Source organism: Pecten maximus, chromosome 7, assembly GCF_902652985.1.
Source record: "Pecten maximus chromosome 7, xPecMax1.1, whole genome shotgun sequence".
Lineage (NCBI taxonomy): Eukaryota > Metazoa > Mollusca > Bivalvia > Pectinida > Pectinidae > Pecten > Pecten maximus.
This window is the reverse complement of record NC_047021.1, coordinates 14,330,391-14,348,297: the sequence shown is the minus strand read 5'-3', so window position 1 is coordinate 14,348,297 and position 17,907 is coordinate 14,330,391. Positions and strand designations below refer to the sequence as shown.

General features: G+C 37.1%; 1 protein-coding gene across 1 annotated transcript in view; it reads right to left on the bottom strand.

Annotated features, from left to right (window-relative positions):
• LOC117331697 (acylamino-acid-releasing enzyme-like) overlaps positions 1 to 16,225 on the bottom strand; it is a 28,172-nt gene extending 11,947 nt beyond the window's left edge. Inside the window, exons 1-11 of the mRNA XM_033890533.1 lie at positions 16,151 to 16,225; positions 13,495 to 13,724; positions 12,889 to 12,976; positions 9,360 to 9,438; positions 9,056 to 9,189; positions 8,589 to 8,726; positions 8,115 to 8,206; positions 4,655 to 4,695; positions 2,243 to 2,364; positions 1,743 to 1,800; positions 1,312 to 1,412 (exon numbers count right to left, since the gene is read on the bottom strand). Of these exons, the coding sequence (XP_033746424.1) occupies positions 1,312 to 1,412; positions 1,743 to 1,800; positions 2,243 to 2,364; positions 4,655 to 4,695; positions 8,115 to 8,206; positions 8,589 to 8,726; positions 9,056 to 9,189; positions 9,360 to 9,438; positions 12,889 to 12,976; positions 13,495 to 13,724; positions 16,151 to 16,162 (1,095 nt within the window). The 5' untranslated portion in view covers positions 16,163 to 16,225. The remainder of the gene's footprint in view (positions 1 to 1,311; positions 1,413 to 1,742; positions 1,801 to 2,242; positions 2,365 to 4,654; positions 4,696 to 8,114; positions 8,207 to 8,588; positions 8,727 to 9,055; positions 9,190 to 9,359; positions 9,439 to 12,888; positions 12,977 to 13,494; positions 13,725 to 16,150) is intronic.
• Positions 16,226 to 17,907: the final 1,682 nt, after the last annotated feature.

Below are 17,907 nucleotides of genomic sequence, written 5' to 3'. Positions count from 1 at the left end.
TCCAGTAATATAATACCATGTATTAGTCTAAGAGATCTGTGAGGTACTTCAACTTTTAACCATTATGGATTCAAATGTTAATCAATATATTTCGAAAATATTTCATGTAGTTGTGACCAGGAACATGCCTGTTGTCTTGTATTATAACCTACCACACTACTCCTCCACACAGAGCTGGTCACTAGTCTACTGCTGTCTTGTATTATAACTTACCACACTACTCCTCCACACAGAGCTAGTCACTAGTCTACTGCTGTCTTGTGTTATAACCTACCACACTACTCCTCCACACAGAGCTAGTCACTAGTCTACTGCTGTCTTGTGTTATAACCTACCACACTACTCCTCCACACAGAGCTGGTCACTAGTCTACTGCTGTCTTATACTGTAACCTACCACACTACTCCTCCACACAGAGCTGGTCACTAGTCTACTGCTGTCTTATACTGTAACCTACCACACTACTCCTCCACACAGAGCTAGTCACTAGTCTACTGCTGTCTTGTGTTATAACCTACCACACTACTCCTCCACACAGAGCTAGTCACTAGTCTACTGCTGTCTTGTGTTATAACCTACCACACTACTCCTCCACACAGAGCTAGTCACTAGTCTACTGCTGTCTTCTGTTATAACCTACCACACTACTCCTCCACACAGAGCTGGTCACTAGTCTACTGCTGTCTTCTGTTATAACCTACCACACTACTCCTCCACACAGAGCTGGTCACTAGTCTACTGCTGTCTTGTGTTATAACCTACCACACTACTCCTCCACACAGAGCTGGTCACTAGTCTACTGCTGTCTTGTGTTATAACCTACCACACTACTCCTCCACACAGAGCTGGTCACTAGTCTACTGCTGTCTTATACAGTAACCTACCACACTACTCCTCCACACAGAGCTAGTCACTAGTCTACTGCTGTCTTGTGTTATAACCTACCACACTACTCCTCCACACAGAGCTGGTCACTAGTCTACTGCTGTCTTGTGTTATAACCTACCACACTACTCCTCCACACAGAGCTGGTCACTAGTCTACTGCTGTCTTGTGTTATAACCTACCACACTACTCCTCCACACAGAGCTGGTCACTAGTCTACTGCTGTCTTGTGTTATAACCTACCACACTACTCCTCCACACAGAGCTGGTCACTAGTCTACTGCTGTCTTGTGTTATAACCTACCACACTACTCCTCCACACAGAGCTGGTCTCTAGTCTACTGCTGTCTTATACAGTAACCTACCACACTACTCCTCCACACAGAGCTGGTCACTAGTCTACTGCTGTCTTGTGTTATAACCTACCACACTACTCCTCCACACAGAGCTGGTCACTAGTCTACTGCTGTCTTCACTCCAGCAACGCTTTGGCAATCCCAGTAGGCATAATCCAGGAAATTCATCAGCTAAAATAGTAAAACTCACATAACTTACCTGTTCTTTATCAGCTAGACATCAAGGTTTTGATAAGGTCTTTTTGTTTGTTATAAGGGAACTCCCGAGCTAGACATCAAGGTCTTTATGTTTGTTATAAGGGAACTCCCGAGCTAGACATCAAGGTTTTTATGTTTGTTACAAGGAATTCCCCATTTTAATGCCAAGGTCCTTATAATGTCTTTATAATGTCTAATTACAACAAATTCACAAACACAGCAATGATATTGAACATTTGAAGAATTGGAATTACATTTTAACACCACCCCCAACACTGGACTACAATGATAACATAGACTTACCTGCTGGTGCAGCCACTGTATCAGACACCACATTCAGGTCTCCAGTACCCCAGTCATACTGTACAAATAACAGAACTTACATGGTATTATATCTATTGCATGTCACTGCTTCTAAAAGTCTAATTAATGATAAAAGGTGTTCAGTTATTTCAATAGTTCTTTTAATATGATGCACAAAAAAGACTTTCTCAGAACATGATTTCTATTGATTTCAGCCTTTACTTGTCAAACCAATGTTATTGTTTTCTAGTTTTAAACTTTCGTTTTATCAATAGGAGTTCTATTAATATACTCATTTTCCAAGACTTTGAAGAATTTATAAAAATTTGAATGTGTAATCTACCCCATAGAAATTCAAAGACATCGGTAATATATCAATATACTGTTAATTATTATCAATACAAAGACTTTAATTAATTTATCTCTGAAAAAGTTATATGTATATATTTATATCCATAAATTGATCAAATACACTTGAAACAGCTGTCCTTACAACTTACCATCATTAAACGACTGCCCTGCATGTGAGGTCCACCAATGTCGTTATCCAGGTAGACCAGTTTGGATTGGTCAGGACTGACCCTTATACTTCTACAGCTACGACCATCCTCACTGACCGTTTCTATCAGGTTAGAATGGCACAGAACAATTATAAATATAGGTACTTCTATCTCTATCCTACATCACCAACTCTCCAGCCCAACCACTGTATACAGTACCCTCCACCCTACACATCGTATGTGGTACCCTCACCCCATCCACTATATAAAGTACCCTCCATCCACCTGCTATATACAGTACCCTCAACTCCATACATTCAACATGGTACCCTCCACTCACCCACTATATACAGTACCCTCCACTCACCCACTATATACAGAACCCTCCACTCACCCACTATATACAGTACCCTCCACTCACCCACTATATACAGTACCCTCAACTCCATACATTCAACATGGTACCCTCCACTCACCCACTATATACAGTACCCTCCACCCACCCGCTATATACAGTACCCTTGACTCCATACATAGTATGTGGTACCCTCAACTCACCCGCTATATACAGTACCCTTGACTCCATACATAGTATGTGGTACCCTCCACCCACCCACTATATACAGTACCCTCCATCCACCCGCTATATACAGTACCCTCCACTCCATACATTCAACATGGTACCCTCCACCCACCCACTCTATACAGTACCCTCCACTCACCCACTATATAAAGTACCCTCCACCCACCCACTATATATAGTACCCTCCACCCACCCACTATATACAGTACCCTCAACTCCATACATTCAACATGGTACCCTCCACTCAACCACTATATACAGTACCCTCCACCCACCCACTATATACAGTACCCTCGACTCACCCACTATATACAGTACCCTCAACTCCATACATTCAACATGGTACCCTCCACCCACCCACTATATACAGTACCCTCCACTCACCCACTATATACAGTACCCTCCACCCACCCACTATATATAGTACCCTCCACCCACCCACTATATACAGTACCCTCAACTCACCCACTATATACAGTACCCTCAACTCCATACATTCAACATGGTACCCTCCACTCAACCACTATATACAGTACCCTCCACCCACCCACTATATACAGTACCCTCGACTCAACCACTATATACAGTACCCTCCACCCACCCACTATATACAGTACCCTCCACCCACCCACTATATACAGTACCGTCGACTCACCCACTATATACAGTACCCTCAACTCCATACATTCAACATGGTACCCTCCACTCAACCACTATATACAGTGCCCTCCACCCACCCACTATATAAAGTACCCTCAACTCACCCACTATATACAGTACCCTCCACTCAACCACTATATACAGTACCCTCCACCCACCCACTATATAAAGTACCCTCAACTCACCCACTATATACAGTACCCTCAACTCACCCACTATATACAGTACCCTCCATCCACCCGCTATATATAGTACCCTCCATCCACCCGCTATATATAGTACCCTCCATCCACCCACTATATACAGTACCCTTGACTCCATACATAGTATGTGGTACCCTCCACCCACCTGCTATATACAGTACCCTCCACCCTACACATTGTATGTGGTACCCTCCACCCACCCACTATATACAGTACCCTCCACTCCATACATTCAATATGGTACCCTCCACCCACCCACTATATAAAGTACCCTCCACAAACCAACCCTCTATATACAGTACCATCCACCCCACCCACTGTGCATGGTACCTTCTATTGACCCACCCGCTATATACAGTACCCTCCACCCACCCACTATATACAGTACCCTCCACCCACCCACTATATACAGTACCCTCGACCCACCCACTATATACAGTACCCTCAACCCATCCACTATATACAGTACCCTTGACTCCATACATAGTATGTGGTACCTCCACCCACCCACTATATACAGTACCATCAATCCCACCCATTATACATGGTACCCTCCATCCCGCCCACCCCACCCGTGTCCTAGACACGGTAATAAATGAAACAAGGACGTTACGCCCCATCAATCAATCAATCAACACACCCCACCCACCACATCATCTGTACAAAGTACCTGCTATCCCACAAACTGTATACAATACATGCAGAGAGCACCCTGTTACTGAGATTATAAAATATGGGAAAATATTACGTTATCTTGCATAGGCGGACCTGCCGGAGCACATAAGTTTTCTGTGGATACTCTAGTTTCCTCCCACAGTATAACCCCTTGCTCACTTCCATCTAGGCAAACAAGCATGAATAACATCAGTTGATATAGTTTCACTATTGTTGTAATATGAATACATATTATAATCATAGTAGCAGTTATTTTTATGATGTATAATGTAATCATTAAAACCTACTTACTTAATACAGATGACTTGAAATCCAGATAGTAAACGCTAGATCTGAATTAAACAAAAACAAATGTTAATAAAAACAAGAGATCCCAGAGGGATCTTGGCGCCCACCATTGAATGATCTTTATAGGTTCCATGTCAGATTGATCTTTTCTCTACTTTTCCCTTCCTCTAAGTCTTACTAATCTGTGTATAAATTCAGAAACAGCCCTCTAGTACTTTTCAAACAAGGGGAACCTATATATAAAATTTAAGATTTAGCGATAATGACTGTCTGTTGTTTTCGGATTGGTCCCAAAATGCAACACCAGGGACCAAGGGGAGCCTACATATGAAATTTGAGAAAGATCCCTTCATTACTTTCTCAGAAATAACGATAACAAACTTCAATTGTCAAAATCCAAGATGGCTGCCTGTCGGCCATGTTGTTTTCCGATTGGTCTCAAAATGCAATATACATAACTAGGCACCAAGGGGAGCCTACATATGAAATTTGAGAAAGATCCCTTCAGTACTTTCTCAGAAATAGCAATAACAAACTTCAATTGTCAAAATCCAAATTTGCTGCCTGTCGGCCATGTTGTTTTCCGATTGGTCTCAAAATGCAATATGCATAACTAGGCACCAAGGGGAGCCTACATATGAAATTTGAGAAAGATCCCTTCAGTACTTTCTCAGAAATAGCGATAACAAACTTCAATTGTCAAAATACAAGATGGCTGCCTGTCGGCCATGTTATTTTCCGATTGGTCTCAAAATGCAATATGCATAACTAGGCACCAAGGGGAATCTACATATGAAATTTGAGAAAGATCCCTTCAGTACTTTCTCAGAAATAGCGATAACAAACTTCAATTGTCAAAATCCAAGATGGCTGCCTGTCGGCCATGTTGTTTTCCGATTGGTCTCAAAATGCAATATGCATAACAAGGCACCAAGGGGAGCCTACATATGAAATTTGAGAAAGATCCCTTCAGTACTTTCTCAGAAATAGCGATAACAAACTTCAATTGTCAAAATCCAAGATGGCTGCCTGTCGGCCATGTTGTTTTCCGATTGGTCTCAAAATGCAATATGCATAACTAGGCACCAAGGGGAACCCAAATATGAAATTTGAGAAAGATCCCTTCAGTACTTTCTGAGGATTAGCGATAACAAGAATTGTTTACGGACGGACCACGAACCACGGACCACGGACGCAGGGCGATTTTAATAGCCCACCATCTGATGATGGTGGGCTAAAAATAATCAATCCATGTATAATACATCCATTTAACCTGTCTTATCTCGGACCCTTATAATGACATCCCGCCTAGCCTATACCTGGACTTTCCTAACACTTAGTTTTATCTGATGGCTATACATAGAATGTTCCATACCCTGGTACTATATGTTCTTTACAACAGATAATTTTGTTCTTTTTAAATCATGCTGCACTTTATCTCAACCATAGAAGTTTTATGTTTAACAAGAGATCCCAGAGGGATCTTGGCGCCCACCATTGAATGATCTTTATAGGTTCCATGTCAGATTGATCTTTTCTCTACTTTTCCCTTCATCTAAGTCTTACTAATCTGTGTATTTTCATAAACAGCCCTCTATAGCTAGTACATTTCAAACAAGGGGAACATATATATAAAATTTAAGATTTAGCGATAATGGCTGTCTGTCGGCCATGTTGTTTTCGGATTGGTCCCAATATGCATAACTAGGCACTGAGGGAAACCTACATATGAAATTTGAGAAAGATCCCTTCAGTACTTTCTGAGAAATAGCGATAACAAACTTCAATTGTCAATATCCAAGATGGCTGCCTGTCGGCCATGTTGTTTTCCGATTGGTCTCAAAATGCAATATGCATAACTAGGCACCAAGAGAAACCTACATATGAAATTAGAGAAAGATCCCTTCAGTGCTTTCTGAGAAATAGCGATAACAAACTTCAATTGTCAAAATCCAAGATGGCTGCCTGTCGGCCATGTTGTTTTCCGATTGGTCTCAAAATGCAATATGCATAACTAGGCACCAAGAGAAACCTACATATGAAATTAGAGAAAGATCCCTTCAGTGCTTTCTGAGAAATAGCGATAACAAACTTCAATTGTCAAAATCCAAGATGGCTGCCTGTCGGCCATGTTGTTTTCCGATTGGTCTCAAAATGCAATATGCATAACTAGGCACCAAGAGAAACCTACATATGAAATTAGAGAAAGATCCCTTCAGTGCTTTATGAGAAATAGCGATAACAAACTTCAATTGTCAAAATCCAAGATGGCTGCCTGTCGGCCATGTTGTTTTCCGATTGGTCTCAAAATGCAATATGCATAACTAAGCACCAAGGGGAACCTACATATGAAATTTGAGAAAGATCCCTTCAGTGCTTTCTGAGGAATAGCGATAACAAACTTCAATTGTCAAAATCCAAGATGGCTGCCTGTCGGCCATGTTGGTTTCCGATTGGTCTCAAAATGCAATATGCATAACTAGGCACCAAGGGGAACCTACATATGAAATTTGAGAAAGATCCCTTCATTACTTTCTGAGAAATAGCGATAACAAACTTCAATTGTCAAAATCCAAGATGGCTGCCTGTCGGCCATGTTGTTATCCGAATGGTCTCAAAATGCAATATGCAAAACAAGGCACCAAGGGGAACCTACATATGAAATTTGAGAAAGATCCCTTCAGTACTTTCTCAGAAATAGCGATAACAAACTTCAATTGTCAAAATCCAAGATGGCTGCCTGTCGGCCATGTTGTTTTCCGATTGGTCTCAAAATGCAATATGCATAACTAGGCACCAAGGGGAACCTACATATGAAATTTGAGAAAGATCCCTTCAGTACTTTCTCAGAAATAGCGATAACAAACTTCAATTGTCAAAATCCAAGATGGCTGCCTGTCGGCCATATTGTTTTCCGATTGGTCTCAAAATGCAATATGCATAACTAGGCACCAAGGAGAACCTACATATGAAATTTGAGAAAGATCCCTTCAGTACTTTCTGAGAAATAGCGATAACAAACTTCAATTGTCAAAATCCAAGATGGCTGCCTGTCGGCCATGTTGTTTTTCGATTGGTCTCAAAATGCAATATGCATAACTAGGCACCAAGGAGAACCTACATATGAAATTTGAGAAAGATCCCTTCAGTACTTTCTGAGGATTAGCGATAACAAGAATTGTTTACGGAGGGACGGACGGACGGACGGAGGGACGGACGGAGGGACGGACGGACGACGGACCACGGACGCAGGGCGATTTGAATAGCCCACCATCTGATGATGGTGGGCTAAAAATATAATGATACTGATATAATATAGAGTTTTATATACCTCTATATCACAGCAACAGAGCCGTATTCGGTCTTTTTCTCAACTCCCTAGGGAGCATAAAGCTTGAGAACGCATTTTGGCACTTACAGTTTACATAAAACATTTCCTGCATAAAATACCATATTGACTTACTTTCTTATTGGACAATAAATAAGGCCAGCCCTGTATGGGTTGATGTCCCAGCCAACAAACAGCACACCCGAGTCTGAGGGTGCCCAGCAAGCCTGAGGAGTTAGAAAACATTGGTCAATAAATTAGGTCAGTCATGTATGGATTGATATCACAGCCTACAAACAGCACACCTGAGTCTGAGGATACCCAGCAAGCAAGAAGAAAAACTGAAAATACTGGACAGTAAATTAGGCCAGTTCTATACTGGCCAGTATTGTACTCGTACAAATAGTAACATTCACCAGATCTACAAGTAAGTAATTAGCTGAAATATAACTGCATAAAGTAGTAATTTTAGGTATAAAATCCTACACATGCTTATTTTCTTAGCGGCACAGCTTTCACAACACCTGATAAAAGGAGACATTGTTGGACATGTGATATAAAAAGCTCTGATCCACAAAACAGAAAACCAAAGATATCATTTGATGTTACCTGTCCAAGGAAGAGGTGATCAGGAACATCCGACAGAACTTGGATATCTCCAGACTCGAGGTCCAGGACACAGATTACACTGAGGTGTTTACTTGTCAGCTGTTCTCCCCAGTCCTCCTTGTAAAAATGTTCTGAGCCCTGAAAGTCAATCAAGTGATATTTTTTCCTTAATTCAACAAATAATTTTTCAAGAACTTACTGTACTTATCCTCAATAAACCCCTTGCAAAAAGTTGAGGAGGACTTATTTGTGAACTACTTTCAGTTTACTATTTCAAACTAGATTATTCTACAATAGGCTAAGACAGTCCCATAACAGACATTAATGAGCATGGCATCATTGAGGAAACTTCCATAATATGATTATTTACTATCCTACATAAAGTTATTCAATTGTTTTTTCATTGTACTATTAACCACCAAGTTCTACTAAATTAAACCTAAAGGCAGTAGTAAGTTTAAACTCACCTGTGAAATTTCTTCCTCTTTGTTTTGGTCTTTTTTCTCACGCTCAAAGTAAGATACAGATTTAGGCAGCTTCTTCTCGGCAATGTAAAGCAGGCTTTTCTCAGAGTACGACCACACAAAACTTCCAAACTGGTCTGAAAGTCCCAACATGTAAAATGACAAAATATCACTCTTTCCATCTAAATGTTTATCTATGTTCAAAATATTGTTATATGTTCAGAATGACACATACCTGGATAACACTTCCATAATTGGATTACACATACATTAATTCACCCGTATTTGTGATGAAAAAATCACATACCATCATTTTCATAGATCTTTCCATGCTTAGACTGTGCAAGAACATCAATACATTGGCTCTTATGTGTTCCTTCCCAAATCTGTAAACAAGAAATGATGAATACAATTAAATGTACAGCAAGAAACAAACCATTTAATGGAGGTTATAAAACATGTGATAAAGAGGGGAGACAATTCATGTAAAATTTAATGGAGATAACAACTTTTTTATCAAGAGGGGAAACAATAAAAAGACAATGCACATTTAATGCCTATAACAAAACTTTTGATCAATAGAGGAGACAATTCATTGGATCTTGTGGAGATAAAACTTTAAATCAAGAGGGGAGACAACCCATGTACATTTAATGGAGATAACAAAACTTTAAATCAAGAGGGGAGACAACCCATATACATATAATGGAGAAACAAAACTTTACATCATAGGGAAGACAAATGAAACCATGTATATCTAATGGAGATAACATAACTTAAAATCAAGAGGGGAGACAAACCATGTAAATCTAATTGAGATAAGTTATAACAAAACTTTAAATCAAGAGGGGGGACAAACCATGTATATCTAATGGAGATAACAAAACTTTAAATCAAGAGGGGAGACAACCCATGTACATCTGATGGAGATAACAAAAAAATTTAATCAAAAGGGGAGACAACCCATGTACATCTAATGGAGATTTTTCAATTTCAAAAATATTTTATTGTAAATACATTTTAACAAAGTACATTAATTACAGTCATTAAATGAGTATTTACAAAAGAATCAGACAACAGGCTATGCCTATATCAGTCTTCTTCTATTCCGGTAGATATGTACATTTCTAACTATAACCTAATTCAGCTTTCACACACACGTACACCCACTTACACACTTTTATATGTAATTCCCATTGAGAATATTGTTAATATACAATTAACATATTTTTCATTATTAATATATAAATATCATATTATATCATATATGTGTATTTTTCACGAGTAAGTACAGAAACGCTTTGATAATCTTATATAAGAATCAACATTTATAAGGATGGTATTATTTAAATGGTCAGAATCATTATTGATACCATATAATAGGCAGTGCAAATCTAAGTAGCCTAATAAGTCATGAATACTAAAATGTAATGTCTAATATTATCATACAAAGGACATTGAAAGCAAAAATGAGTAAGATCTTCCCTAGGTGCACCACAATTACAAGAAGTATCATCAATTAGGTGATCTTGAAATTTATCAAAATTAAGATCACTTTTAGAATTTCTTAATTGACATAAAATGATGTTAAGTTTTCTCGGAACACAATTGATAAACGTATTAGAGACAGGTGTATTAGGTATTTTTATAAGCTTCTTTTTAAATGTTGAAATTGACATAGAGTCTCGTAAAGAGGGATCAAGTTCATTCCATTTAACCATTGTAGAAGGAAAGAAGCTATTCATATAATTAGTAGTTCTTGACTTCGGTATATTAAAAACTCTATTATTTCTGAAGTTATAAGTATTAATCACATTTATAAAAGGTTGGATAATGTTAGTAAGATAATTTGGTGCGTAATTATTAAGAATTTTGTACATGAAAATTAATTTATGATTTTGTCTTCGTATAAATAGTGGTTCAAGTTGGGTTTCAGTATAGAGTATGTGATGGGACGTGCCACGTCTGAGACCAGTAATTATCCGCATAGCTTCTAATTGAACTGTTTCTAGCAGATCCGATTCAGATTTAGTGCAGTTACCCCATACTACATCGGAATATTCCAAAATAGGTCGAATATAGGAGACATATAAAGTTTTTAAGGTGTTCCTATCGACAATAGTTTTTAAAATTCAGAGGATACTAAATCTGGAGTTAGCTTTGCTATAAATATAAAAGATGTGATCAGACCATGTGTCTTTACTGTTAAATGTCAGACCTAAGTGATTGTGGTGTTCAAGCTGTACAATTGGGGTATTATTAAATGAAAGTTGCGGATGATTGCTAGTGTGTCTTCGTGTGAAATTCATAGCTACAGTTTTATTTGGATTAAAAAGAATTTGCCATCGTTTTGCCCATTCAGATATAGACTCAAGGTCATTATTAAGCAAATTAGTTGGTGTCTGAAGGTCATCATTATCATTTACTACAACATAGAGAGAGGTATCATCTGCAAAGAGTTTTATATGAGAGTTGACATTGTTAGTAATATCATTGATAAATAAAAGGAAAAGAAATGGTCCAAGGACAGATCCTTGAGGAACCCCTGTAGAAATAAGTTTGGTCCTAGATTTATAACCATCAAAGATTACCCTTTGTTTTCTGTCAGATAATTAAGCCTTAAACCAATTATATAATTTGCCTTTAATACCATAACTTTTTAGCTTATGTAAAAGTCCTAAATGCCAAACCCGATCAAACGCTTTACTTATGTCACAGAAAACAAAACGCAGATCTTTGCCTTGGTCCAGATTACTAGTTATAGTATTATAAATATCAGTTAATTGATTAGTTGTTGAGTCTCTGGGTTGAAATCCTGACTGATGTACACTTAACATATTATGACTTGATATATAGTTAAATAAATATTTAAAAATAATATTTTCCAAAATTTTGATTAAAATAGATGTAATGGCAATAGGCCTATAATTGCTGAGGTCACTGATATCTCCTTTACCTTTATAGAGAGCAGTAACATTTGATGTTTTAAGTACATCAGGTATTTCACCAGTAGACAAAGTTTTATTAAATAAAAGCATTAGAGGATATACTAATGCAGAAGTGTTCTTTACAATAATAGGTAAAATATCATCAGGACCAGCTGGTTTGTTTTTGTTAAGAATGTTAAATTGGTCAGAGACATCTTGTTCGGTTATAATAATATTAGAAAGTTCAAATGGAGAAAGGGGGGGTAATTCAGGCAAGTCAGTATCAGTAATATCGGATGCAATTGAAGTAAAATAGGAATTTAGTGCTTCGGCTTTATCTTGAGGGTGGATTAAGATTTTATTATTACATTTCAAAGGTTTAGAATTAGTACTGGTGTTAGTTATTTTACCTATAGATTTTGCTATCTGCCACCATTTTCTTGGATGTGTTGATTTGTCAGCTAGACAGTTCTGAAGTTTCTTAAGATAACTACTTTTAGCTTGTCGAATAATTGAAATGGTATCATTTCGACAATGGAGATAACAAAACTTTAAATCAAGAGGGGAGACGACCCATGTACATCTGATGGAGATAAAAAAAACTTTAAATCAAGAGGGGAGACAACCCATGTATATTTAATGGAGAAACAAAACTTCAAAACCATAGGGAAGACAAATGAAACCATGTACATCTAATGGAGATAACATAACTTAAAATCAAAGGGGAGACAAACCATGTAAATCTAATTGAGATAAGTTACAACAAAACTTTAAATCAAGAGGGGAGACAAACCATGTACATATAATGGAGATAACAAAATCAAGGGGCTAGGGGAGATAATCCCCATATATATAAAATACCACATATCTTGCAACACAACTATGTAAATCCACTGTCATATGACCTACCTCTATGAAGTACTTATCCTCATCTTTCTTTGTGACCTTTTTAACTACTGCTCTCTGAGAACCTGATGGAGACTCTTCATTCCACAGTCTGAAAAAAAATGCTCAATTCAGGTGATATTGAACAAGTTAAAATACTTCATATTGTAGTACAGCATACCTTTATCATACAGCTGTCTGTTCTATTTTGTATTAACATGCAATTTATTATAACTAGAGACACACGTGTAATTATAATAGCACTATTGTTAGGTCATAAATAAATGATAAACGTGATAAAACAAGTGAAAAACATAAATAGAATAAAACATAACTCCAAGTCTGATAAGGAAAATGTAAGTTACGTGATAAACAGAACCTATGTGTGCACCTACATGTCAATAATAAAACTTATGTCATGGGAATTAGTTAACTTATTCTGTTTTAAGTTATTCATTAATCAATAACTTATATTTTAAGTTAATTATGTCAGATCCTCCACTTGCTGAATGTGGTTTATTCTAACACAAAATGTTGAGTGAGTTCTGGTTAATATCAAAATCTATATAGTGTATAGTGATAGCAAAGTCTATCCTACGTAATGTAGTATCATATGTAAGCTTCACTTACTCGTTTGATATTTCTCTATTTGGGGATCTGAAGTCCAAATTGATGTTGCCAGGTTGTCCACTCAAAAGATAATCTCGAGAGAATTTAACTTTCTCTTTCCTTTCAAGGTCAGACTGTGACCACTGGGTGTTGAGTATTATTTTGGTTTTATTGGAAAGATTAGAGATCCAGGCAGACACAGGCTCAGGAAATCTGCTGAGCTGCCGATACACATCCACAATCTTGTTTACCTACAATGAATGAAAACATGTCCAGTTGTTCTGTATGCTAAAGAAATACATGTATTCCTTATCACAGGCTCATCTCAGGGTGGTTAGTATCTACAATACCCCCTTATTATGGCCCAATCCCATAGATATATTGTATATGTTGTCATCTAGAACACCCCCTCATTGTTGCCCCATCTCATATTTAGAGTTATTATCATCTACAACACCCCCTCATTGTGGCCTCATCTTATAGTTAGAGACGGTATCATCTACACTACCCCTTATTGTGGCCTCATTTTATACAGTAGCTAGAGTTGTTATTATCTACAATATCCTTTATTGTGGCCTTATCTCATAGTTAGAGCTGTTATTATCTACAATACCCCTTATTGTGGCCTCATCTCATAGTTAGAGTTGTAATTATCTACAATACCCCTTATTGTGGCCTATCATAGTTAGATTTAATAGTTGTTATTATCTACGTACAATACCCCTTATTGTGGCCTCATCACCTACAGTAGCTGTTATAATTGTCTATAATAGTACCCCTTATTGTGGCCCTATCAGTTTATGAAGTCAACACATGCTCCTGAATACCGATCCTGTATCTAATTATTTCAAATTTTAGTTGTTTGATTTTGTCTATTCACAAGGCATTGGGTACCTTTCCATTTGCATGTCTGTACTATCTCACCCATTCTAATAAGATAGCTACCTAACCACAAATCATCAATCAGCTGGAAGTGAAACCTCCACCAGCCAAATGGCTAGGAATTCAAGTTTTGTCATAGGTAAAAAAAAAAATATCTAAAAAGCAATAGATTTGGCTAGGAATTCAAGTTTTGTCATAGGTAAAAAAAAATAATATCTAAAAAGCGATAGATTCAGTAAGTAAATCTGTTTCAATATTTCTTTAAAAAGTAATCAGCAAAAAATTTGAAAAGAGAAACATGACCCTATAAAACCATGACTGTTTGAATGCTGAAGATTTTACTGACAGCTGACAACAGGTTTGGGTTTCCTCTTTCTTCTTTACATTGCCATATGCAACCCATCTGAATGATATAGTACTATAAAACATCTACATGTGTATTCCTGTCAGAGTAGGTAGAAATAGAGACATCATTCACTTTTTTTTTTATTGTTTTACAAATGGAATACATCAGAGGATGGTTTTGACTTCAAGGGGTATTGCAGAGTGCAATGGCATACACTATCAGGTGAAAACAGGTTATTCAGACAACATGCAAAGAAACATTTTCACACAAAATTAGTTATTCATTGATGTTAATAGTGGATAAATAATAATGGGAAAATGTTGGCAAAAGTGAAAATTGTCATTTTCATTAAAAAATATCACATACTTTGTCGGTGTTCATGGGTGAGCAGTATTCTCGTTTCATGAAAGTTAAATCATTGTCTTACCTGCACATGTGTTATCCTATAATTATGTAATATGTCAACTTATCAAGTTTTTTGGGTAAAACTGGCAAGAAACAAGTTTTCTGAATAACTCATTTTCATCTGAGAGTGTTAGCCATTGCATCTGGCAATACCCCTTAACAGTGCTTCTAATATGTCTTACAAAAACTTTGATATAAAAAGGTTTAGTAGCGATAAGCACAAATAATGATTTTTTTTAGCAAAAAGTGAAACCGTAACAAAAAGGACTTTTGCCTAAATATAATACCTACCATAACTATACTCTTTCTGCATTAAGAAATTCACCTTGAACATGCCAGTACTTAGGGAAAATACTGGTTTACAACACTCCATCTGTCCAGCCTATTGTTCCACGTAGATATGAATGTAAACTAAAATCTACGCCCGGTGGAAATTATCCAATTACAGGGATAACTCTGGCTCTTAAAACCTATGGGAGATTTTATGAGATTAGCAAAATTCCTATGAGATTTGTCTGTATAAAGAGGTACAATTTTGAATTTTTAATTAGATTTTTTTGAAAAACATGGGTAAAAATCCCCAAATCTCTGCCCAAAGTGATCCCTGCAATTAGCCTTTCTATAGTGGCTGAGGGGTACCAGTTCTCTATCTACTTAATACGGTATACTCTAGGCCAAGATGTCGATATTTGGAGCCCCAGTGCAGGAGAGTATCATGACTGACCACTCCATGTGTAAGCTATAAGAGATTAAGGTGTGTTGTATGTGCTAATTAAAGAAAGTGATGTTGTTACAATGTATATAACTAAAGTCCTATTATTGGACAACTTTTGAGCTAGTTGCCTACATGTACATGTACATACATACATTTTGTACCAGTAGACTACACTACATGTAAAAGTATTACTAATACTCTCGAGATCACACATCTGCATGCAGTGTCATTCAAACTTTATCAGCTAGAGCCTAGACTTTACGAATCATTACGGTTATATTTGTTATTAAATAATTAACAACATTGAACTCTCTATTTCTTACACTTACCCGGTGTCCCATTTTGCCCGAACGATTCAGTCTAAAAAATAGAACCTAGTTTCGTTATCGAGGTTTAGGTCTGCATCTCTTCGGCGCTTGAGCGTCTAGCTGACGCGAAAGTTTAATTGCGCGCGATCCATTAAGTGGTTGACACGAACGTTTTTGTAATACTAGAAGCAGAAACATGTATTATGGTACCAAATAACGCATTACAAGTGATTTGAGATTCAGTGGGAATAAACAGCAACAAAACGAAGATGTGTCGATATTATTGACTTTTTCATGGCCAGCTGTGGTTGATTATTTCAGAGACCTATATACTAAATTAGTATATATACGTCTCTGTTTATTTTTCTCACGTTTTTCTATTTGTTTTTCAATGATTTGTCATATTTTCAGACTTAAAAACATATTTACATTTGTCTGACATTGTCACTATATATCGTCTGTTTGAAAGCTCTGGCATTCATACCACACAAACCGGAAATACAATATCCAATGAACATTGTTTATAATTAAGTTTAACGACTAATTATTTTGGCTACATTATTTGTTTTTTTTTTAAATTATGCTATTTGCGCATTACATTGATAATAAAATGATTAACAAAATCAGAGACCTGACAAAATTGAGTTTTATTTTTTTATTTTCCATGTACTATTTTGTTTGCCAAAAAGCACGCGACCATGTTCCGGCTGTTCCAACGACCGAGAAAAAAATCTGCTGACTGTTTGTAAGGCTGGAATTATAAAATTTAGATATGAATTATAGCATAAAAAAAAGTAAAAGAAATGTAAATATAAGCGTTGAACTGTTTGTGTATGGTATTCATGATCTAATTGAATGCCAGAGCTTTGCAAGCAAACAAATCATAATGTGCTATTATGTTGTTTGCTTGCAAAGCTCTGGCATTCAAATAGATCATAAATACCATACAAAAACAGTTCAATGCTTAAATACATACTGTACATGTATATGATGTCAAAACTGAGTTTCAGGAATTCTAAATCAAGGAATACTTATCTCGTCAGTTACAATGCAGTGCAATGCAACTTCTTTATTGGCGAATTTCGGTCCACTTGGGACAACAAAGGTTATATATGTACAACGGTGCATTAGCGAGTAGGGAAGGCAAAACGACGGGTTATCAATGGACTGGATTATATTTGATTTGTATCTTCATCAAAATGGTTACTCGCTAGTGTTTCTTTATACACGCCTGTTTAATCGACGATTCTTCTTCATGGATTTATTACATAACTGTTTTCCAAGATCTTTCCTATTTTCTATGTAGCCTCAAGGAGTCCGTTTAAAATAAAACTCTACGCATGTATTCCATCAAGCTTAAACGTATTTTTCGATACCTCGTAATATCTATACAAACCGTTCAAATTGGTTGTCAACGTCAAAGTTAATATGTCACCCACTCGTGTGTCATTGTACACGATTTGTGACTGTTACGCTATATTTTATCAATAAATGTATTATTCATCACCTGCTTCCACTAAAAGTCAATAACCGGCTTAGACAGGCTTGTGTCTAAAGGTTGAGAGTATGGCATTCATAATTCTGTATGTCATTTGTATAAGTCAGATGTCGCTCAGAGAAACATGCCGCATACGTGTAACCATACTTAGCCAAGTTATAAGGAATTTCTTCCGATAACGCGTAACCAGCGAAGACAATGTGTTGTAGACTCGTCATTTCAAATTCAACCGCCTTAAAAACGAGAAAAATGTTTGCCAAAAACGAACTTGACTCATATT